General features: G+C 45.9%; 1 protein-coding gene and 1 pseudogene across 2 annotated transcripts in view; one reads left to right on the top strand and one right to left on the bottom strand.

Moving 5' to 3' along the window:
- LRRC1 (leucine rich repeat containing 1) overlaps nt 1–6,225 on the top strand; it is a 93,626-nt gene extending 87,401 nt beyond the window's left edge. For both annotated transcript variants that reach the window (XM_074348922.1, XM_074348921.1), the window contains exons 12-14: nt 1,809–1,981; nt 2,798–2,934; nt 4,731–6,225. In XM_074348922.1, coding sequence (XP_074205023.1) covers nt 1,809–1,981; nt 2,798–2,934; nt 4,731–4,889 — 469 coding nt within the window. In that variant the 3' untranslated portion in view covers nt 4,890–6,225. The remainder of the gene's footprint in view (nt 1–1,808; nt 1,982–2,797; nt 2,935–4,730) is intronic.
- A 12,276-nt stretch (nt 6,226–18,501) lies between these two features.
- On the bottom strand, nt 18,502–19,430 carry LOC105083876 (large ribosomal subunit protein uL23 pseudogene; annotated as a pseudogene).
- Between the last annotated feature and the right edge of the window lie 4,348 nt (nt 19,431–23,778).

A 23,778-nucleotide genomic window follows, 5' to 3' on the forward strand; every position in this document is an offset into this window, starting at 1 on the left:
TTGTTCAGTAAAATGATAAAAGAGTTTGATGTACTTTACGCGTCCACCACGTATTAGTATGTTCTTAAAAAAAAATCTCTGTCACAGCCTCGGGCAGATACTTGCCTTGTGTCTTTAACTTCCTTGCCTTCGAGTATGTGCGTGACAGCCTTTGGGCAGAGGGCGAAGTGATTTGTATGAGCATTACAGACTTAGTCTTTCTGTCCCTGCAAAGAACCAGTACCTCAAGTGCGGGAGGTGGGGCTGTGAGTCACTGCTCCCTCGGCTCCCCCCCGGGCATCCTCATAGTAGAAGCAAGTCACTGCACTGGCCTGATTCTGGGATTTAAAAATACCTATTTGTCCCTCCATTTGGCTCACATTAGTGAAATACTGTAGTATTTCTAAGACGTGGAGTCTCTTCCAGGGTCCTTTAACAAGCGCAGTTCTCGTGGATACACTGACTTGAGAACCTAACTGAGGTACTGCAGTGTGTGCTCAGCATTGCACCCAGCGCCTGCGCGTGGGGTGGGTCTGCCTTTACTGGACTAAGCGTTAGGAAAAGAAAATATTTTTTCATCTCGATCATTAGCGCATTGGAGGTCTTTTGCAAAACCTATTAATTATCCTTACAAAACATTTGTTAGCGCATTTGTTGTAAATGCTCCCTACGCATTCTTTGATCATTCTGAGCTTCGTTTGTTGAAGCGGCTTCGCTGGCTTGTGCTTGCATTCCGCTTAGACTGGTTTTACAGTCTCGGAGTCTAGCTTCTCTTCATAGCTCTGTGTAGGGTTCTAGTTTATTTTTCCTTACGTCTGTCAGTTCGCAGTGGTGCATGTGTCTGAAAGGGCGGTGCGAATCTGTTGGTGAGGCGTACAGGTAGATCTCCCATGCGTGTTAACTCGTGGCGGATGTACCATATCATAGAAGAAGGAACCCGAGGAATGCACGCTGTCATATAACTTCTTATCGAATTAAGGGGCCAGAGATTTCTTTTAAGAAAGTGTGCCTCCTGTTGTCATTCACAGAATGTGATTAGTTTATTACTCTTTAACTGATGGAGTCACTTCTGAGACTGACTTAATCCTCGGAGCCATCCTTAGAGTGAAAATACTTGATCAATGAAAGCCTTAGTTTCTTTAAACCTTAAATCCCTGGTGTCTGCAGAGGTTGGGCGGTTTGCAGAGTGAATGAGTAGACCTGTATAGAAACATCGGGTTTTTACTACAGTTTCGCCCTTGGCGCTGTGAGATTTGGGGTTGGATAAGCCCTTGTTGTGAGGCCGTCTTAAGCATTCACTGTAGGATATTTAGCATCCTGCCTGGCCTCGACCCCCTCCATAGCAACAGCATCCCCTAAAATGTCTGCAGACATTGCCAGGGGTCCCCCGGGGGGCCCCCTGTTGAGATCCTCTGCTCAGAGTCATCTCTGCTTCACACTAGCCCTGCTGGTGAGGCTGTCGCCACTGACTTGGTAACAACTCTGGCTTCTGGGTCCTTCCACAATTACACTGTCTTTCCCTCCCCTACTCTTTAAATCGAAACATCCTAGTATGAGAGTAAATAGTGTGTTTTGTGATTTCCTCTTTTTTTTGCCCTGTGGCCTGGAGGTGCTAATGGGACGGTTGATGGCAGAGAAGGGAAGCCCAGTGACCGACTGAAGGATCTCTATGTGAAGTCAATCAAGTGTCTTATTGTAAACATGACGTCTTCATACATATTGAACCCAATCCCAGGAAGCTCTTTTTAATTTTTTTTTTCTGGATTTGGACAAGAATTGAGGTGATTACGAATTTTGAGATCCCGATGCCTCCTTTTGTTTTACATTAGGTTGTTGCACCTGCCTCTGTCCCTGACCACGCTGAAGCTGAAGGCTCTGTGGTTGTCGGACAACCAGTCCCAGCCCCTGCTCACGTTCCAGAAGGACATGGACCACGCCACAGGGGAGAAGATTCTCACCTGTGTCTTACTGCCTCAGCTGCCTTCCGAACCTGCTTGCCAAGGTGAGTTTAAGGACCGTGTTCACTTGGCCGCGAGGCCGGCGGCCCTCATGCCTGTCCGTAAGACCTCTCACACCTGTGTGAGGCTGCGTTTTGTCTGTCTGCCCGTAGAGCCAGCCCGGCTGTGAGGTCGTGCTGGGTCTTTTCTGGGAAGGTCTCCCTGCATCTGTGCAGAAAATGGGCTGCTCACACCTGTTACCAACGTCTGAAATTCTTTAGTGTTTTGGCTTTGACTCAGAGCGAAGGCTGAAAATACAAAATACATACTCCTAAAAGAGACTAGAGTCACTTAAAATCCAAACTGATGGTTTGGAGGGTTAGTACTGAACATCTTCAGCAAACTGGTTTTAAGCCAGGGAGCTGTTTGGAGTGATTGTGTCTGTGTTTTGTAAATCAGTGTGGTTTAAAAAAGCATTCACTTCAACGTCGCGTTACTGTCGTAAACCCTTTGCTGAGAGCTGGTTTTGATGGAGGGGCGCTAGAAGGTTCTGGGTGAACACAGCCACCTTGCCGATCCCAGTCAGAGAAGCGTTTAAGACCCCAAGGGAACAACGCGGCAGATTGTGTTACTAAGGACAGTGCTAGATCCAACACGCGTGGCCATACAGCTGTCAAGAGGGAGTTTTTGAAGCGAGTGTATAAAAAAGAACCATGAAAAAGAACTCCATCCTTACGACGTCATCCTGCAGTGAAATAGTAAACGTTGATTTAGTGGCTATTTTATGATCGCAAATAGCATTATGCATCATTGAAAAGGAAGGGCAGCCTTGCGGGTCACAGGACCCCGAGATCCCTGCTGACGTGTTCTTTGTCCGACAGAGAACCTGGCCCGTTGTGCTGCCTTGGAGAGCTTGGTGAACGACGTCTCTGATGAGGCCTGGAACGAGCGTGCGGTAAACAGAGTCAGCGCAATCCGATTCGTGGAAGATGAGAAGGATGAGGACGACAACGAAACGGTATGGAAACGGAGACTTTTGCCCCCGCGGAAGTTCACAATGTGAAAGCCTTCCGAGGTGGACGGAGAGTCACATCCGATAAAGATCACTTTTATTTTCAAATAGTCTTTTCTCTGTTTTGCCTTCAGCATTTAAGAAATTTTTTTTAGGGGGAGAGTATATAGCTCAGTGGTAAAGTGCATGCTTAGCATGCATGAGGTCCCGGGTTCAATCCCCAGTACCTCTGTTAAGATAAATAAATAAATAAACCCAATTACCTCCCCCCGTAATAAAAATTAATTAATTAATTCAAAACAAAACACAACTTAAAAGAAATTTATTTTAGAGAGAAAACTAGGTATTTCTTGATCCTGATTCACCAAATGTTTGTCGGGCAAATGGGATTTCGGTTTTTTTTTTGTTTGTTTGAATAGTTTGTGGGTGCGTCTTTTTTTTTCTTTGCGATAATGTCCCCTCCTTCCCCCACTGTTTTCTTAAAATTGGTTGGGAATTTTTTCTTTTGTGTTGTCCCGGGTGAACAAAGTCTCTTCCCGCCCTCCACCCCCGGCTTACAGCTGTCCCATGTGGACTCATCCTCGTTTCATGATGTGACTTAACCCGCCTGCTGTCCTCCTGGACCTCTGTCCTCCTTCGTGTAGCCGGGGGCCTTCACCTTCATGCAGAGAGCTTGTGGCCTCAGTAGGATGACCCTACAGGTCTTCACTCAGAAATCGGGGGCAGGTGGGAAAGGACTAGTCAGCCCTCCTTTCATCTGTCCCTGACAGTGTGTCTCAGACCCCCAGCATCTCCAGGGGTCAGCGACAACTCTTGGAGCCTTCCTACAAGTTGACTTTGGCGTCTTAAAACTCCTTGCACTAATTGAGATTTTCATAAGCATAACCTAGAAGAGAGGGAGTGCTTCCAGCCCCCGAACCGAAGAGTGGATTTTTAAATTACTGCCTGGAGTCTTTGTTATCCCAGCTGTTCCACAGATGGGACTTTATCCATTTGCAGGAGTACAGTGCATGGCAGGAATCAGGCATGACAGAATGAAGTCCGCATTTGTGACCCTCTACTGCTCACCCCACAACTTAGAGCAGGGTTGTTTCACCCCTTACTCGTGGCCTCGGCAATGCCCTTCCTTTTTTTAACCTTCTGAAGCTCCTGGAGAGGCCATTTAAAAAATGTAAACACTGTTTCAGGAGTGAAAGAGCAAGTCGTGTTAAATAACATAATATTTAAAATGTTGCCCACGCCCGTTACTTCATGCCCAGCACTGCGGTCTTTTAGAAGAACTCAGACTGTCTTTGGTAGGTCACATAAATACAACACAGCAGCAAAATCAGAAAAGAAGTGCTTTCCCATTTCCCTTGTTCCTTCACCTCCCATGCCTCGTGGGTTGAAGGAAGCCAGAACCACTTCAGATAATAGTAGAACATTCCAGCGATTTTAATTTTAGAATTTTGTTTACCCCTTCATCTTTGCCCCCACAGTTCTGTCTCGCTTAAGTCTTTTCTTTCCTTCTGACCGTTCACGGAGCTTTGTTTTCATCTCAACACTCATCTCCTATTTTACAAAAGATCCTTTATTCCGAAAGTAACCCTTCCATCTGGACCAGGTAAGTTACACACACTTTGATCCTCCATCCTCGGTTAACCACTGGTGAGCCGTTGAAACGCAGGTAGCCCCCGCAAGGCCTGCCTTTCCGCCCCGCCCTGAGCCCTGAGCCCTGAGCCCCGGGGAGGTTGAGACCGCGTTGGAAGGCCAGCCCCGGGATGCCCTGAAACCCAGCCGCCCGCTCCGCTCTCTGTTTGCAGAGAACGCTTCAGAGGCGGGCCACGCCGCACCCGGGCGAGCTGAAGAACCTGAAAAAGACAGTGGAGAACTTGCGAAATGACAGGCACGCTGCTAAAGGACTGGATTCCAACAAGAACGAGGTCAACCACGCCGTGGACCGGGTGACCACGTCCGTGTAGGCGGCGCCTGCCCCGCGTGCGGCCTCCCGCGCCCTCCCCGCCGCGCTCCTTCGTCCGCCCGCACCGCGCGCACCTCCCCGCCGCGGGTCGGGGTGCTGCTCCCCCGGGAAGTGCCTTACTCCAACCCGCGCCCGTGGGCTCTCGCCTCTTTTTTTTTCCCTTAAACTTCAGTTGTTTGTAATAAGTAGAATACACTACTGAAAACATCTGACCCTTGTTTTTGTCTTATGTTGGGCTAAGGGAGAGCAGGAAGCGGGATTTCTATCCTCCTCCCTCCCATCCATCAAGTGCTGGGGCGTTGTAAACCCAAGTTCTCTTGGACCTACTGACGAGAGAGAGTTTTATGTCTGGGGGGGGGGGGCGGGGAATGGATACTTTTTTAAACCTTTTTTGGCAGCTCAGATGGTGTAAATTAAAAATTTTTGTATAGGTATTTCGTAACAAAAAAATTTATGTATTTCTTTTTGTTATTTTATCCGGAAAACGGTACACATTTTAGCATTTGTGCAGGAAAAAAGAATAATTAACCAAACCAATCCTGAAGTGTTTGTTTTTATCTGTACCACTCCCTTGTGCCTTACTGTATCCTGTGTTCTGTCAAACCGTTGCACACGGCAGCCTCTCTGAGCAGTGAGGTGACACTTGGAACGTGGTACGGTTAAAGCAGTGTTGGCTTTTAATCCGTGATCGACCAAGTGGATTTATTTTTAACCAAAAAGAAGAGTTACCACCAATTTATAAATTATATTGGTTGATTTTTTTAAAAAATAGATGAACCAAAGGATTTAACTGCTAGTATCTCACTTCTTAAACTCTGATTTTTCATGAATGAGTCCCTTAATGATGAATGTGGCGTCTGACTGTAATTATTCAGAAAGCGTGTGCCATTTGTAAAATAAAATAAACAGAAAAGCACAAAAAGAGAAAGCTGGCTCAGAAACGCAGTGGGTAAATAAATTATGTACTGCAAAAGAAAGTATGATTTTTTTTTAATTGAAGAAAGCTTTAAAAGTTTTATATCGCGATATAAAACCACAATAAAGCAGAATAACCTACAACCCTATTAGAAACATTGCTGTCTTTATAAGTGCAATTTAATTTGTAAATAGAGTTTGGGGTCAAAGTATAACAAAATATTGCTTCAAGTTTTAATTGTAAATCTGCTAATTTAAGGGGTCTAGAGGTATGTTTTGGTGTATTTCTGTTGATTTTTTTCTCTTTTGTGTGTGTGTATGATGTGATAAAAGAAGAATGAAAAGTGCCCACTGTGTTTAGGAAAATCACGTTGATGTCTTTTTAAAATTTTTTCCATGAAATAAAGTCACCCTGGACATTAGCAATACTGCTTTTTAAAGTGAATTATCACCTTGTACGTTCACACGATGGCAGACCACCGAGTCCTTGACCAACACGCTCCCTTTCCTCAAACATCTGAACCACCAGTCAGTTTCGCATTAACGTCCTGTGGGACTTGACTGCCCCCCTCCTCCCACACAGGGCAGAATCACCTTGCACTCTGGTTTGTGACCTTGGGTTGGGGCTGACTGGCCAATCAGACTCCTTAGAAACCTGCTTTCAACTGACGAAATACGGTACCTTCTTTTATGAACATGCGTTTACTTACTGAGTTCCCTTTGCTGTTTTGGCCATTGGTCTGTGTGTGTGTATTTCTAGGACTTTTTATTGAGTTGAGAGCACACTACGCCTTGGTGGTTTTGGCGAGTCCGTTTTCTCCCCTGGTGCCTCCTCCGTGGGCACCTACTTTCTCTTCTCCATCTCTATGTTTCCAGCATATTCTGTTTCACTGTATAAAGGTGGTGCCACCAGCTCGTGGGCTGATAGAGAAGTCGACTGGTTTGGCTTTTGTGTGTTTGTGAGAGGCCCTCTCCCCTCTGTTTCTGAGTTTTTTGGGTTTTGTTTTGCTGTTTTCAGTTTGGGGATTAGTTGATCTGCCACTTCCTCGAGCGGGAAAAGTCACTTTCCTCTTAGTCATTTATTCTGGGTGACACTACGATGCTTTTTCCGCTCAGGTTGCTGGGACAGACTTAGACTTCATGATGGAAACAGCATCAACCTATCAGACCCAACTGGAGAACTTGCTGGCCTTTTCCACGGAAAGGGAAACAAATAATTAGGCACATAGAATTGCCTAGAAAAATGTAAACACACACTGTTCTGTCTACCTCTGTTCCACCAGAGCCATGATGAACCCGAGGGAGGGCTTTATATAAAAACAAACAACCGAAAACCACTATAGAAGTTCTCTCTGTTCTTCAGGGTCAAGGTTTCTCCTTGGAGAAAACCAATTTGTTCCTCTGTCAGCCTGTAAGTCAGTGGCATCACCTCCACAAACAAAACAGAGTCTGCCAGGATCTTCAGATGCAGGAAAGGAAATGGGTACCCACAGATTAAGGAGCAGGGTTTCTTGTCGTCATAAGGAAAATTTAATGACGGGAAAGGATGCCTTTCCCTTGTGAGGCCAGTGCCAAAAGTTCCCGACTTTTTCCTAGGGAATCCTGTCCCACAGAGGTGTCAGCTCCTCCCGCCCCGTGTCTGTCCCTTCCTTTAGGGAAGGGAGGAGAACTCTGTACAGCTCAACTGTTTATCTTGGGGGAGTGATAGGTAAAAGCAGGAAAGATTAGTATGACCGGTTCACTCACTTCTTTGTAGCCCCCGTAGTCTTCGTTTTAGCAAGGAAATGACACCTAAGTGGATGAAATAGTACTGAACAATTTAGAGGGGATGAAATACTGAAGCCATTGATAATTGAACGAGGGACAGGTAAGGAAACGAGAACTGTTTGCCTGGATGCTCTGCTTTCTTCTGGAGAGTTGGGAGGAATGGTCCCAATCAACCTCATCTTTTATCTAAAAACTTTGCAGTTCGATGTCATCAAGTCAGGAAGCACAGAGGACGTGGTTCCCACCAGCCTCTCCCTATGGTCCCCCATCTCTGGTGAGATCTGCCACCCCCGCCAAGGTTTAGTGGACTGGGTGGGGGCTGGGAAAAATCCCTTCCTGCTCAGAGAGTTTCCCTGAGCAGCCAGTTCTCACCTGGTGAGGCGGCCGGCACCCCAGCCACGGGCTCGCGGGCCAAACACCGTCTGACCAGGAACGGCACCAAAGCTGCTTATTAATGGAGGGCTGGCAGCTCAATGAGAGTTGCGATCTCATTTCAGCATTTAGTGTTGACTTCACACCACTTTCCAAAGAACCAATTCAAGAAAAAAAATCCAAACTTAAATATGGATCATCAAAAACATACAGAAGTCATACGTATGATTGAAACATGCGGCTGTATGCCAGAAACTGACACAATATTGTGAACTGACTATCCTTCAATTAAAAAACGCAACACACACACAAAAGCAGAATTGTGTAGTGGCTCCCCATATCCCCATCACCCAGCACCAACAATTGGTAACATAAGATCAGCACTCAGCCATTTTAAAGGAACCAAGTTGTATTTTAAAATATATCCAGGGGGAGGGTATAGCTCAGTGGTAGGGCATGTGCTAAGCCCGCATGAGGTCCTGGGTTCAACCCCCAGTACCTCCATTAAAAAAAAAAAATCAAATAAACCTAATTACCTCCCCCCAATAAAAAATAAAATAAAATAAAATAAAATAAAATAAAATAAAATAAAATAAAATAAAATAATAAAATAAAATAAAATAAAATAAAATAAAGTAAAATACATCCATAAGGAGAAGACTGCACAATGAAGTAATTAGAAAACTCTGGAAAAGCAGAGAGTGAATATCCCCTTTAAGTAGCCCTTTGGAGTTGAAAATCCCAAAAGCCAGCACAGCCCAGCCGTTGGAAGCACATGGACGTAGGTGTGAACCCCAGTCCTGCCATGTGGCTTTGGGTAAGCTACTTAACCTCCCGGTCCTTCATCTCTAAAATGGGGCCGTGATATGCCTCTGACCGGCTGAGAGTGAGGATGCAGTGGGATACAGGAGACTCCCACTCTCAGGGAGTGAGTCGTTACTGTTATTAAGGGTCTTGCTGTTGGTACAGTGATGTTTTTAGCATCACTTCCTAGCCCGGAGCTAGCACTGTGTGACCTCCAGGGTCATGTTCTCCAGGAATGAGGTTCTCCAGCAGAGCAAACGTCACCTGAACACTCTCTCACCTGCGTTACTATCTAGAGACCCGTGTGGTATGTAATGGGCGAGGGAAATTTTAATTTGTTGGGTCAGCTCACTTAATCAGGTTAGCGATGGTCTCGGTCCCATCACTGGACTCACCGGCTATCCTCAAGGGGAAGCTACTTTCTACCAAGAAACCATTAATTGCCTCATTGAGAAAAAGGTCTCTGGGTTCCCACACAACGTCCCCCCTCTGCCAAGTCCTCCGTTGTCCAGGTTTTGGTCTATTGGGCTTATTTCCCGTCTTATCTCTACTTTATTTCACCTCTGATTTCCGTAACTCCCTCCTTTTCCAGCTCTCTTGCTGTGTTCTGTCTCTTCTCTCTCAAAGGGAGACCTCTGAGGCTTAGAAGGAGGGGCAGGTAGACTGAAGACCTGGATCACTGGTGGGAAAAAGCCTACTGGATCAAAGGAATGGGTGCAGCCTGAGCTGGTGAGTGTGCAGTCCACTCCCATCTCTCTGCAGGATTTTATTTTTAAAAAGCTGACAGCTGGCAGGATGGGGGACCAACCAGAAGAACCTGATCCGGTGACCTTCGTTCAGCAGGCTGTGCGAAGGGCTGGAGATGCGATTTCGTGTCTCTCAGTTTTTTTTTTTTTTTTTTTAAATTGAACTCCAGCCAGTTTACAATGTTGTGTTAATTTCTGGTGTATAGCATAGTGTTTCAGTTGTGCATATATAAATATTCTTTTTCATTATAGTTTATTACAAGATATTGAATATAATTCCCTGTGCTGTGCTGTTGTTTATCTATTTTATATACAGCAGTTAGTATCTGCAAATCCCAAACTCCTAATTTATCCCTTCCCACTCCCTTTCCCCCCTGGTAACCGTAAGTTTATTTTCTATGTCTATGAGTCTGTTTCTGTTTTGTAAGTAAGTTCATTTGTGTCTTTTTTTTTTTTTTTTTGGATTCCATATATGAGTGATATCATATGGTATTTTTCTTTCTCTTTCTGGCTTACTTCACTTAGAATGATGATCTCTAGGTCCATCCATGTTGCTGCAAATGGCATTACTTTATTATTTTTTATGGCTGAATAGTATTCCATTGTGTAAATATACCACATCTTCTTTATCCAGTCATCTGCTGATGGACATTTAGGTTGCTTCCATGTCTTGGCTACTGTAAATAGTGCTGCTATGAATACTGGGGTGAATGTATCTTTTCAAATTAGAGTTCCCTCCAGATAGATGCCCAGGAATGGGATTGCTGGATCATACAGTAAGTCTATTTTTGTTTTTTTAAGGAACCTCCATACTGTTCTCTATAGTGGCTGCACTAAATTACATTCCCACCAACATTGTAGGAGGGTTCCCTTTTCTCCACACCCTCTCCAGCATTTATTGTTTGTGGACTTTTTAACAATGGCCATTCTGACCCGTGTGAGGTGATACCTCATTGTAGTTTTGATTTGCATTTCTGTGATAATTAATGACGTTGAGCATCTTTTCATGTGCTTGTTGGCCATCTGGATGTCTTCTTGGGAGAAAGCTGTCTGTAGGCCTTCTGCCCATTTTTGATCGGGTTGGCTTTTTAGCTGCTGTTGTTATTGAGTTATATGAGCTGTTTATAATATTCTGGAAAAAAAGGCCCTTGTCAGTCACATCTTTTGCAAATATTTTCTCCCAGCCTGTAGGTTGCCTTTTCATTTTGTTTATGGTTTCTTTTGCTGTGCAAAAGCTTGTAAGTTTGATTAGGTCCCCCCCCCCCTTTTTTTTTTTTTTTTTTTTTGCTTTTATTTCTGTCACCTCGGTGGACTGCCCTAAGAGAATGTTCTTAGATTTATATCAGAGAATGCTGTGCCTGTGTCCTCTTCTGGAGGTTTATGGTTTCCTGTCTTATGTTTAAATCTTTAAGCCATTGAGGGTTTATTTTTGTGTATGATGTGAGGGAGTCTTCTAACTTTATTGCGTTACATGTGGCTGTCCAGCCTTCCTAAGGCCACTTGTCAGAGAGACCGGGACAGCAGATTTTTTGTTTGTTTGTTTTAATAGAGGTTCTGGGGGTTGAACCCAGGACTTCGTGCACGCTAAGCGCACGCTCTGCCTCTGAGCTATGCCCCTCCTGCAGACGGTGCAGTCCTAAACTGTGGGGGAGGGCCGTCACCGTGACAGGCCCAGGCTCTTGAGCTCAGGCTGGGCAAGAATCTGATTGGGTCCATCCTCCAAGGTCCTTGGGAGGCACCAGCATTTAATTTCTGAGCAGATGATGGGCTGCCTCTTAGTGAAATAGGACTTATGGTGGTTCCTGTCTACTGAGCGCTCACTATGTGCCCCACCGTGAGCTAGCTGAACAGTCTCAGTTTTCCAGAGCAACCCATGAGGTCGGTATTGGCATTTCCATTTTGCCAAGGAGCGAATTAAGATTCAGACAGTTTTCTTTACTTGTTCCAAGATCAAACAGCAAGCGACAAATTTGGAATTCGAGTCACAGCTTCGTTGACTAGAGTCTGATCTCCATTACTCCTTTATTTGGCTTTGCCTGCCCCCCGCCCCCACCACCCTCAGCCAAAATGCTGTGAAGCTGCCATTGTACTTAGAGTTCTATTTATTGTAGAGGTGATGGTTCTGTTTTAACTTATTGGGATTATTTAGGTCTAGGTTATGGACAAAGACGGACACAGAATTGAGTGAAATTTAGCACCGTCTGGGCAGAGTGGGACCCAGTTGTGGTAGCAAATGCTGTGCCCCCACCCCCATGCAACCCCCATCTCGGGTGCCCAAGCCACATGGCACCCTACAGGAAGTGCTGTAAGAAAGTGTTCATGGGATCTTTGTTCTATTATCTCAAACTGTGTGCAATCCTCAATAGACTTGGGAGAAAAAGTACTTGGTTAGTGGGTGTGACCAGATAAAAATTACTTTTTTTTTTTTTTAAAAAAAAACACTGACTAAAGGGACAGTTGGATAACCCGCTCTTGAGAGAGCTGCACTGTGTTTCTAAAATTGGCAGGGAGCCCTGGGCTGAGCTCATTAGTCAGGACCGATCTTCACCCTCCCTTTCACAGCCTCCCCTTGGAGAAAGGACAGATAAGGAAGGCTTGGAAATCAGTGGTGCTGCAACTTGGCCGTGTTGCAGAAGGTGAGGCGGGGGGGAGTGAGGAGGGTGACTCATGATTTATTACTTAAGATCCTCCCTGTGAAAGGGTAGTTGGCAGAGATTGGACAAATAAGGGTTGCTCCTGTTTAGGGACTATCGTTTAATCAGAGACGCAGAAAGCCAGAAGAGAAAACCCATGTGACTAAGCAGCGTTTCACTCTGCTCAGGACTGGCTCCGCCACGCGGGGCTGGGGAACAAAAGCCCCGGTGCTGTCTGTACCCCGGAGCACAGGGTCTGATGGAGCGACCCCGCACCGGACACCGCGATTTACAGAGTTGACAGATGCTTCTCTGGGGAAGGGGGTTTCTCAAGCTAAGTCACACGTGCAGGCTTGATGCTCACAGAGGCGCCCAAGGACCACTGGGGGCTGCACCGACTGAGCATCGGAGGGAACCGGGCTCCCTGGGGGACAGTTTGCTCCTTGCCCAGTGTCCCCTGTTCCCCTTCGCACACACCTGGCTGCCGCCTCCCAGCCGTAGGTGTGAGGGCTTGTTTGTTTAAACCTCGCTGAGCACTGCTTGGAAAAACAAAACAACACACTCACTTGTCTGGGCATTGGATGATCTTCCTGAAGTATGGTCCTGCCCAGTGGCCCCGAGGCATCATGGGTGGGGTGAGTTTCGGCGCTGGTTTGAGGAGTTTCGGGAATGGGCTGCGGGCTGGGTTGGCTCCGTGGGGGTTGCCCTTGATTTTCATCATTCTGGAATGTCTGAGGGTCAGGGGCATCACCATAGAGGAGACCGTAGGGCTGCCGCTGTGTCGCATGAGGGCAGATGCCCCTGGGGAGGCACTTCTGGGGGCCTGACAGATGGGAGGTAACCGTCATCCAGGTGGTGGTCTCCCCTGGACCCCTGGAAAGTCACCTGTCGAGTGAGGTCCCCGCTGGATGGGGCTGATTCCTGCACATCACTGACTGCCTGTCTTCCCCCAACCCCTGCCGTGTTGATGTCACCAGCAGATGAAGGTGGTGTGCCCAGGACCCGGGCAGAAGCAGACCTTTGGCGACCCAGAGCTGGTCACCTGTGGTGGCTCCACCCTAAGTGGGACACGCAGCCTCCCCTTCCCCCCAGTCTTAGCGTGCAGCTCCGTGCAGCAGACAGGATGTCGCTCCGGCACGTCTCCTCCGGCAGAGCCTGGGGTGGCGCGGGGTGGCTCTGAGGGTGCTGAGCCCATTCCTGCTCACTGTCCTGGGACCTGAGACCACTACCGTGTTCTCTCCTTCCTGGAGGCGGCAGGGACGAGAGCCCCTTGGTGGCCGTGTTAAAGAGATCCCTGGGTCCCACCCCAGGAGTCTGATTCGGAGGGGCTGGTCTGGGGCCCAATAATCTGCATTTTTTAAATGGAGGGACTGGGGACTGAACCCAGGACCTCATGCATGCTAAGCACGGGCTCTACCACTGAGCTCTGCCTGCCCCCACCCCTGAAAATCTGCATTTCTAACAAGTTCCTGGGTGCAGCTGCTGCTGGCCCAGTGACTAGACTTAGAGAACCACTGCTCTGTGTATTGTAAGGAGTCAAAAGTTTAGAGTTAAGCAGAGCGAGGTTTAAACCTAGCACTTAATTAATTTTGAGACCTTGAGAGGTTTTTCTTGATTTCCCCATCTTAGTTAACCCATTTTTAAAGTGGGAATAATCTCCCTTCAAAGATTCTTTTCTAGACTGGGATTTCAAAATTGTAGAATAGATAAACAAGACTGTACTGTATAGCACAGGGAAATATACACAAGATCTTATGGTAGCTCACAGAGAAAGAAATGTGACAATGAATATATATATGTTCGTGTATAACTGAAAAATTGTGCTCTACACTGGAATTTGACACAACATTGTAAAATGATTATAAATCAATAAAAAAAGTTTAAAATAATAAAAATAAATAAAGCTCAGAGATCGATGCTAAAAAAAAAAAAAAAGATTCTCTTCTCTTTTTTTAACAGAATGAGGGGATAAAGGTGGCCCCTGGAAGGCTCTCCGGAATTGCCAGCTCCTTGGCCATCCTGAAGTGTGTGCACAGGGGTCCCACAGGTGGCTGGAGGAGCATCTGGTCTCTTTAGCTGGACTTGAGGCTCCTCTGTTAATGGATTCGAGTTAGTGGGAGCAGAGGAGGTGCTCAGAGAACTGAGAGCTCTGCTTGCCACCCCAGGGGAAGCCCGGAAGTGCTGATGGGCCCGTGGTGGGACTGTATTAGCACGTCTGGACTTGCCCGTGGAGGAACCGTGTCTTACTCATTTGTGTGTCTGTTCCTGACGCTCACTGAAGCCCCGCATCTCCAAACCCACAATCTGCTGTTACACCAGGACTGTTGGAGGAAATCTCCCAACCGTGATGTCTCTGAACATTTCAGGAACCTGAACCTCATCCCTGTCCTTCATGAAGCTCAGCTCATTTCAGTGTCTCAAGAAGCTAAAGTCAAGTTGCTTTAGTCACCTTGTCCCAAGTTCTCTCTGTTCTCCCCAAATCCATGACCTCCCTCCTTGTTACTGCAGAGATCCCCAAAATGGGTTACTGGTATGGGAAAAAACATACATCAATACGTAAATGTTAAATTGTATCCCTTGTGGTCTAAAGCAAAATGACATACATCGTTAAACGCTACTTTCCTAGAGATCTGATGAGTGGTGCGAATCATTTATCACACGCTTTCTAAATAGTTGTGCATTTTAGACTTGTTTAATGTATGCTCACTATCTCAGTGACGTGCTTCTCTGAGCCCTGGTTTGATTTGGAAACAGCATCAAACTTTTTTTGGACAATATTTCTACTAAGATATTTAAGGGCGGGGTCCTTAAGCTATGGCTCACTGCCTGTTTTTGTAAAGAAGATTTTGTTGGCACACGGCTGTGCTTATTTGTTTATGTACGGAGACTGGCCCTCCAAGCCTAACTTAAAATACTCTTCGGCTCTTTAACTGATGAAGTTAAAAGGGGTTTCTGCTTCTAGTCAATAGGGCTCAGCTGGTACTTTAGCCACCAGAGGGCGCTAAGTGTCTGCCCGCTTATTACAGCCAGTTGCCCTTCTGGACCCCCAGGCTTCACGCAGGGGCTGAACTCAGAGACCCTGCACCTTGGTCCCCACACCGCCCTGCCCCTGGTTCTACCAACTGGGGATGCTCTGGGACACAGCCTCTCAGACTGCTCAGGGGCTGGGGCACACCCTCCGTGTCCCTCCTGGGCCCCTTTACCATCCTAGGCCTGGCTGAGCAGTGTCATTATGTGACTTGTAGTCTCCGTAATTGAACTTGTTCAGCGTCCTGTAGGCAGAGCGTTCCAAGTGTTGATGTGATACGTTTAAATTTGCAAAAATAACTACCCCCAGCAGCTCACGCCCCGGTGGACATGTTGATTCAGTTCTTGCCTTTTCTAGACCTATCGGCTGCATTTGGGTGGGCAGCTTAAGAAGGAAACTTTCATTTCACACAATAACCCAACAAACAGGTACCTACACTCAGCTGGAATTAACATTCCCCATACAGTTCTCATCCTTCACGATATGCAGGAAACGATTTCCAGTCTCAATCTTTTCAGTGCTGGTCACAACCAAATGGTTGATTTGACGATTCACTAATGGGTCAGATCCCATTGCTGGAACCGCACACCTTTGCTCTCCTGGACATGCTTTCCCCTGCTTCTCCCCACACATCTCTTACCACCCTCCTCGGTCCCTGTACTTTCTGACAGTCCCAGTGTTTGCCTTCAGCTTTCTGTTTCTTTACAGAGTAAATCGTAGAGCTGTTTCGTGCCATTTTCACTTCACGGCAAAAGTTATCTTGCAAACAGAGATAGCCGTTCCCGGCGTCACAGTCGCGTGCACCACACGGCTGTCTGTGAGCTTCGCTACTTTTGGAAGGACTTTCCGCGGAAGAAGAATTAAACATCTTTTTTTTTTTTTTTTTTTTTTTTTTTTTAACATCCTATAACAACATTACGCAAGCATTTACTACATGCTGGTGCTCATGCTAAAAAAAAAGTCCTTTAGCCCAAGTGCAGAGCTGAAGTTATCTGACATCATAATTGACGAGAAAAATGCTCTGCCAATTTTCTTAGATGCTTAGAAAATGCAAAACAGGTCCACTCTTCAATCAGCAAAAAAAATTTGTATAACCAGCAAACGATAATGGAAAAACGTTGGAGAGATGACTGTAGCATCCACCCCACCCTAAGGAGGCCCCACGTGGACCGTGCTTGTATGTTTACACATCTCCCCATTTTAACCATTTCTATGGAAGAACTGAACAATGCGAGTTTTGAAGTATATGAATTTGGGGGCTACATCTCTCCAAAAAAAAAAAAAAAAGCAACATCTTGATTTTAAAGGCTTGGGATTTTTTGTTTGATTTTGTTTTGATGCTTTAGTCTAAAAAGACCGTGCCAACCTTTCGACGTGGATTTTAGGTCGTTTGGAAGAGGAGAAGATGCCGTAGGTCAAGAAAGGGTGATGGAAGGATGGGGGGGAAGCGGAGATGTGGAAGGAAAGGATGGAGAAACATGAGAGGGTCTAAGCAGTGAGGAGACCCTTGGGAGACCACGAGGAACAGTGATGAAAACACGGCAGGTGAGGGGTCTGGTTGGCGGAAAGAATCCAGTGAAGGTTTCAATCCGGGCTTCACTCCTCGAGTTTATCAGCTCAAGTTTATCAGTCGGCCCCCTGATTGTCACTGAGTTCCTGTTGTGGCCTAGGCTGTGAGATGCCGGAAGAAACATCGACCAAGACAGGACTCCTGCCTCGTGGCATCGGAGAAACGGAGGGCATGACAGGAGAATCAGAGACTACTTGACTGAGTGACAGTTAGCGTCAGCCCCGCAGAGCATCCTTGTCTGCTTTAGGATTCTGAGCTGCATTGCGGCATCTGCGTCCTGAACAGGACCCGGCTTATTACGTGGGGCTCTGGGAGGATTTGGGGTGACAGAAGTATGCTTTGCTAAAATTTTATTTGCAAGCTGGGCAGCAGTCCAGACTCGGCCGCCAGGCTGTAGTCTGCTGCCCCCTGTCCTGGATCATGCACGTTTGTTGTCCTTCGTGACAGAGAGAAACGTAAAGTAATTTAAGCCACCACAGTGGACTCCGATGCAGCGGCCCCCTGCCTCGGTCTTCAGCTTCTGCTGCTGGGACTGTCAGCCTTCGGAGAGGTTTTTCTGGCTCCTTCTGGCTGGAATGACCTTTGCAACGTGGATCTCCTGTGCATGGCAGTCACCTAACTTGGCTTGGGTCCAGGGAGTCCTTTTCGACCAGCCCTACTGCCCCCCTCCCCCAACCCCAACTAAGAAGGGGCTGCTTGTGACCAGGGCTCGTATGTTCCTGGTTTCTACTCCTCCAGGAACTAGCGCCTCTGTCCACGCTGGTTCCAAGTGACTAGAAAAATCATAGGGACAGCCCGGATTTTCAAAGGGCCTGGGGAAGCAGGGGACAAAAACGGTTTTCGACTTGTGTTTTGCCACATCAGTCTTAATACATCAATGAAAATTTTCCTACCTATTTTTTTAACTTGTGAAGAGTGTGAAATAGGTATTATTCCTAGCGATTTCTGCCAAACTTAAAGGAAAGAAAATTGAGAGGCAAAACGGTGGGCTTTAGGAACTGGGGAATGAGGGTGCATTCGCTAAAAGTGAAAAAAGATACAACACAAGGACAGAAGGAGGCTGTTTCCTCGCTAACTACGTTCTCGCATGTTTCATCGTGCTCCCTGAAAGGCTTTTCCCCCAGCAGCTCTCTCTGGGCTCAGGATCTGCAGCCCTCGGAGAGGAAAGCCAGCGTAATGACTGCGAGTCCGCCTGCTTGTGAGAACCCTGTGGACATCCAGAAAGAACTTGAGCTCCCCAGGAGGTTGGCTTTGAATGTTACCATCTCTTTAGGGAAGTATCTGGATTTGAAATCCTTTTACAGGCAAACGCCGCGGAGGATCAAGCGCTCTGAGTCAGCGGTAGCCGGGATGCTGCGAGGAGCCGGTGGAGGGACCAGGGATCCGGGCAGCAGGGGACGCAGGAGGGCGGCCACATGGCGGCCGTGGCATCCCCTTGGATTTGTGCAAAGCACCCGCGGAACGGCTTCCTTCCACAACAAGGTGTGTGTGGAGTAAGTCCTCCTGTTGCATGGAGTTACAAATAGGCAAGCCCTGGTCCCAGGGACTGAGGTCCTGACTTCAGAGGGCGGCTCTGCGGAGTGAGCCTGAGAGGAGCAGCCCTGTGCTGCGGCTCCCTTGGGGCCGGCCCCTCCCGGGCCGGATGCTTCACAAGGCGTCCTTTACATCAGCGATGGGACATTTCAATAAACATGTCATGCACACAAAGTTTATCTAGTTGTTCATTAATTTTTTTTTAATAGTGAAAATTTTTATATTTAGAATTAGTCAGTTGGACTGAGTTTAGATGATTCCAATTTTGTTGGCAACACCCAAAGAATCAGAGTCAGGAGCCAGGCGTGCACGGGCCTTCTTCTCTCCATCAGGCCTGATCAGGGTATTGACTTTAGCCACGTCCATGTCACAGAGCTTCTGCACAGCCTGTTTGATCTGGAGCTTGTTGGCCTTGACATCCACAATGAACACAACTGTGTTGTTGTCTTCTCTCTTCTTCATGGCTGACTCGGTGCTCGGGGAAAACGTGATGATGGCGTAGTGGTCAAGCTTGTTCCTCCAGGGGGCGCTCTTCCGAGGACATTTGGGCTCCCTCCTGAGCCGCGGTGTTTTGGGCCGTCGGAACGTGGGAGGCGTCCGGATCTTTTTTTTTTTTTTTTTTTTTTTTTTTGTGGCTGTGGACGCCTTTCAGCAGTTCTTTCTTGGCCTTCAAAGCCTTTGCTTTGGCTTCGGCTTTGGGAGGGGCAGGGCCTTCCTTCGCTTTCGCCGCCATCTTCGTGAAAAGGCTAGGTGTTCATTTAGAATAATAATAATAATAGAAATAAAATGTTCAGCCCCACATTCCATCCAGCTCAAGAAACAGAGCATCACCAGCATTTTGGATTTCCTTTGTGCCTTTTCCTCCCGGCACTCCGCAGGGAAGCCCTCCCCAGAACTTTTTTCAATCCCTTGCTTCTCTTTTATATTTGACCACACATGCATATATTACTAATCAATACGTCATTTAGGTTTCCCTATTTTTAAGCTTTATAGAAATGGAACTAGGGGGTGTATTCTTTTGTATCTTATTCTTTTACACAATTTTATTTTTGAGATTCGGTCACGGTGATATGCGTAGCTGTCTCTTCATCACTATGTAACGTTCCATGGTATGAATATATCACTGTTTATATATTAGCTCTATTCTTGATTTATATCAAGACATTGACATTTTTTCCCTATTATGAATACGGCTCCTATGATCGGTCTTGACCGTGGCCTCTGCAGTGGTTTCTCTCTGGTTACAGTTCTTGGAATAGGATTACTAAATGGTCAAGCACATGCATGTCCAGTTTTACGAGGTGGTGCCATGATATTTTCCAAAGTAATTGTTCCAGTTTATACTCATGCCTACAGTGCGTGAGTTCTCAGTCCTCCACATCCTTGGTTAGTGTTGGTACTACCAGAACTTACAGTTTTTTCTATCTGGTGGGTATGAAATGACACCTGGTATTGAATTTGAATTTCCACGGCTAGTGCAATTCCTGATTGAATACAGTTGGGCATCTCTTCAGGAATTACAGGCATTTTTTTTTTTTTTTTTGCTCCTCTGTGAAATGCCTGTTCCTAACTTTTGCTCTATTTTATAGGGTTTATTTTTCTGATTATGTCATAGCTATTCTTTATTTGTAATCTTCTGTTAAGTGTGTTGCCTCCCAGTTTGTAGCTTATCTTTTCACTCTTCTTTGGTGTCTTTGATGAACGGGATGAACGGAAGTTTAAAAAATTTAATGTAGTCAAATATACCAATGCTTTTTCTTTTTTCATGGTTTGCCTTAAGAGCCTTCCTTACTCTGAGATCATAAATTGATTCTCTTCTAAAAGTTTAAAAAAAATTGCCTTTAACACTTCAATTTCTTAACAATTTCAATTTCCACACACATGTGCGTGTGCATGCACGTGCACATGCACACACACATTTTATATATATATATATACATATATATACACACATATATCACATATATACACACACATATATATACGTATATATATACATATATACATATATATATACATACACATATATATATAATGGTTGACCAGTTAGACAGTAACTACCTGCATAGGTGTGCTGGCTCCAGATTCAGGACAGGAAGTACATGCATGCATCTCTTCCGTGAGAGTCCACCCATCACTCCAGTGGCCGTGCTTTACCCCACGAGACAGTTCAGACACGGGGAAGTACATCACAGTGATTAGAAGCCCCAGTAAGATCTGTGTTGTTGTTTGGCCTTCCCTGGTCGTGGTCACAATCATAACTGCAGTGTGGGACAGGCCCAGCCTGGGACATGCTGGGTGGTTAGGTTTCTGCACAGATTCTCCAAAACTTGCTTCTGTTAAAAACGTTTAGGGTGGCGGTGGGTATAGCTCAGTGGTAGAGCACATGCTTAGCATGCAGGAGGTCCTGGGTTCAATGCCCAGCACCTCCATCAAAGTAAAGAAATAAACCTAATTACCACCCATGTTTAATTACCTTTGTGATAGAAATTCAACTTTAAATGTCCTGAAAAAATGTAATCTCTTAAAAACCTATTCATAGGGGTCTATGGCCTTCAGTTGAAAAACCACTGGGCTGGGGTACGTCTTACAGACCGGAAGTCCTTGCGAGGCTGAAGCGCACGTGGGCGCGCAGAGACCCAGCGCGGGCCCTGAGGACGGCACGATCTCGCGAGAACTGCCCCTGGGATGCGCGACAGCCGAGGGCGAAGTGCTAAGTCCTTCTAACTCGCTGACAATCTCTTGTAATGACGACTCTGAGCCTGTGGCTTGGGGCTCCTCTTGTTTTGCTGAAGATCGCCAGTCTGTTGCTGAAGGCCAGGCCTCCTTTGCGTTAGTTTACGTTAATGACTCTGTGGGTGGGACTCTGAGCGTTTACTATTGGAGGGAGCCCTGGCGTCACTGTTTTTGTGTAAAAAGAGGGGTGTCTGCTGGTAGGAGGGCCTTGATGGGGTGGGGGGGCGTGGGAGGACCCTGGCCCACACAGCCTTCCTGCTCTGCCTTGGCACTGCTGAGTCACCCAGCCTTGGCAGGGCTTTGCGCACAGGTAGTGCCCAGCCACCCCAGCCGAGTGAAGAAATGCCACTATCCCTTCTAAGGTCTGGGGAGACGTTCTCTGGTCCTCTCTGACACCATGTAATTTCAGGCATTTTATAAATGTCATCGAGTGATTTAATGGCCTTGAAGGACACTTTCTAAGAGATGGCATCTGAAAAATGGCAGAATGACGTGTGTGTGTGTGTGTTTGTGTGTGTGAATGATCGATGCGTTCTCCTCAGAGTGTTGGGCACCAGATACCTGCACTTGTATGTTATTAGGCACTCCTTTGTGGGCACCCTAACCTCTTCCAGCCCAGGCTGGCATCGGTACTCTCCACGTAAGACCGTGTGAGTGGGAAAGTCAGTCACCTTGCCCTGCTTTCCTCCCAGGATGTGGGGAAGAAGCTTCTGAAATATCCTAAGTGCTCACTTGTCAGGTTCCTACTGGGGCTCATTACAAGGAAAGGAAAATGTTCACGGTGGTTTGTTTTTTTGGACACGCTCAGCTCAGCTAATGCAAACCGGAAGGAAGAATCAGTACAGAAGCCAGAAGCCGAGGAGATAAGAGTTCCCACCTGAGAACTGTTTTTTAAAAAATAGTATTAAGCCTTTCTCTTTGCTATAAAGTTAAATATTAACTAAAGAAATGAGCTTCTTCTAGTCCAAAAAAAGTGTGCTATGGAGATGGTAATACTGCCTCTAGTTACAATGCTGGGTTACTCTTCTCCTGGGCTAGTGTGGGTTGCATTGCTTCTAATTCTCTCAGGACTGGTCCCCTTTGTGTTTGATAAGCTGTTGCCATGGTACCATCAGGAGCACTTCCCTGTCGTGCATGTGCACCAGATACTGACACATTGTGACTGAGTATACTTCAATAAAAAAATAAAATAAAAAAGCACAAATTGAAAAAAAAAAAAAAGAAGAAGCCCTTTCCTGCAGGTGGACCTGTTAATGGACTTTTCTATTCTCGGTGTCAGGAAGGGAGTGGAGAGGGAGGAGAATACCATTTAACTACTTAAATTAATTGACTAAGCCCCATGAATGTGAGTCAAATGATGGCAAAAGTATTTGTAGGCAGAGGATTTAAAAATGATCCCTTGATAAAATACTATTCATGCACAGCGTGCTCCAATTGTGCATTTAAAAATTATCTATTTTTTTTTTAAAGTTCAGTTTGAACTTTCCAATGCATTTGCCTCAGAGGATTTAGTCAGAAGATTATCTTCTTATTCAGTCTTAAACTGTCAGTTGACATTGTGTTGTTTCTTACAGAACATCGCTTTTGCAAGTAAAAGTGCTTTCGTAATAGCGATTTAAAATTTTTTCCGGGTATCCTAAAAGGTTTTTTTGCTATGATTATTTATTATCATCATCATTGCCTGGTTTTAAGGTTGTTTACTGATTGTTTTAGTAGATTGCCTCTCTTTCTGGTAACTCCAGGATTAAAAATTTTATAGAGTCAGCAACATCTTTCCAAATCACCATCTCTTTGAATGGCTTACTGAAATGATTAATCCTATTTCTAAGCACTTTACTTTTTTTCCCCTCTGTATTTGATATCAGAAGAAAAAAAAAAACCGTTAAGCCTTTAAACTTGAATGTACTAAAGAAATAGCTTCACCCAGACATCTCTCTCTCTTTTTTAGCATTCTTTTTTTTTTTATTAGTATAGTCAGTTACAATGCTGTGTCAATTTCTGGTGTCCAGCATCATGTTTCAGTCATACACGTACATACATAGATTCCTTTTCATATTCTTTTTCATTATAGGTTACTGCAAGACATCTTTCTTAAGACAAGGTGAAGACATGGAGAGGAGGACCATTTGTGAGGGTTATGTGTTGACAGCTTTAGAATGTCTGAAGAAAGGGCAGGAATAAAATATGGCAAAGAGTGAAAGTAATCTATTAAAGCTGTTCTCTTGCCTTCAAATATTGTCCACCTCCAGGGTGAGCAATATATTTTTAGATGAATGTTACCACCCTCCTTTCTCACTTTTTTTAGAGGCTGTCGAAGCACTTATTATTCCTCCTAAAACCCAAAGCAGGAGCCAGTCCTTTAACGATCTCTTGGCTGTTAGAGTCCACAGCAGTGAGCAAAGAAATCCCTGGAAAGTTCTCATGAGAAATTGATGACGCTACAGGCACAGTGAGGATTTTGGCTGTGGCTGGCCTCTTTGATTGAAAAGTGTATAGCACTTTTGGATCAGGTTCCAGCCACGTCTCGGGAGACACTCCAGGGTACTCCCGCCCGACGAGTGACAAGCAGGTACAGCAGCCCTTTAAGGTAAAGCTATCCATTCAGGAATATGTTGCTGTCTTGCCACTTAGAAGCATCACTGTAGATGGCAAGTGGCCTTATCGGGGGTTGATGCATGTGTCTGCATGCACATGTGTGTAGGCACGCACACACGTGTGCTGTGGTGTGTGTTCGGATCCGCAGTTTATCCACTGCAGTTGACTTCTTTGGACTCAGATATTTAGAA

This window comes from Camelus bactrianus, chromosome 20 (genome assembly GCF_048773025.1).
Source record: "Camelus bactrianus isolate YW-2024 breed Bactrian camel chromosome 20, ASM4877302v1, whole genome shotgun sequence".
Lineage (NCBI taxonomy): Eukaryota > Metazoa > Chordata > Mammalia > Artiodactyla > Camelidae > Camelus > Camelus bactrianus.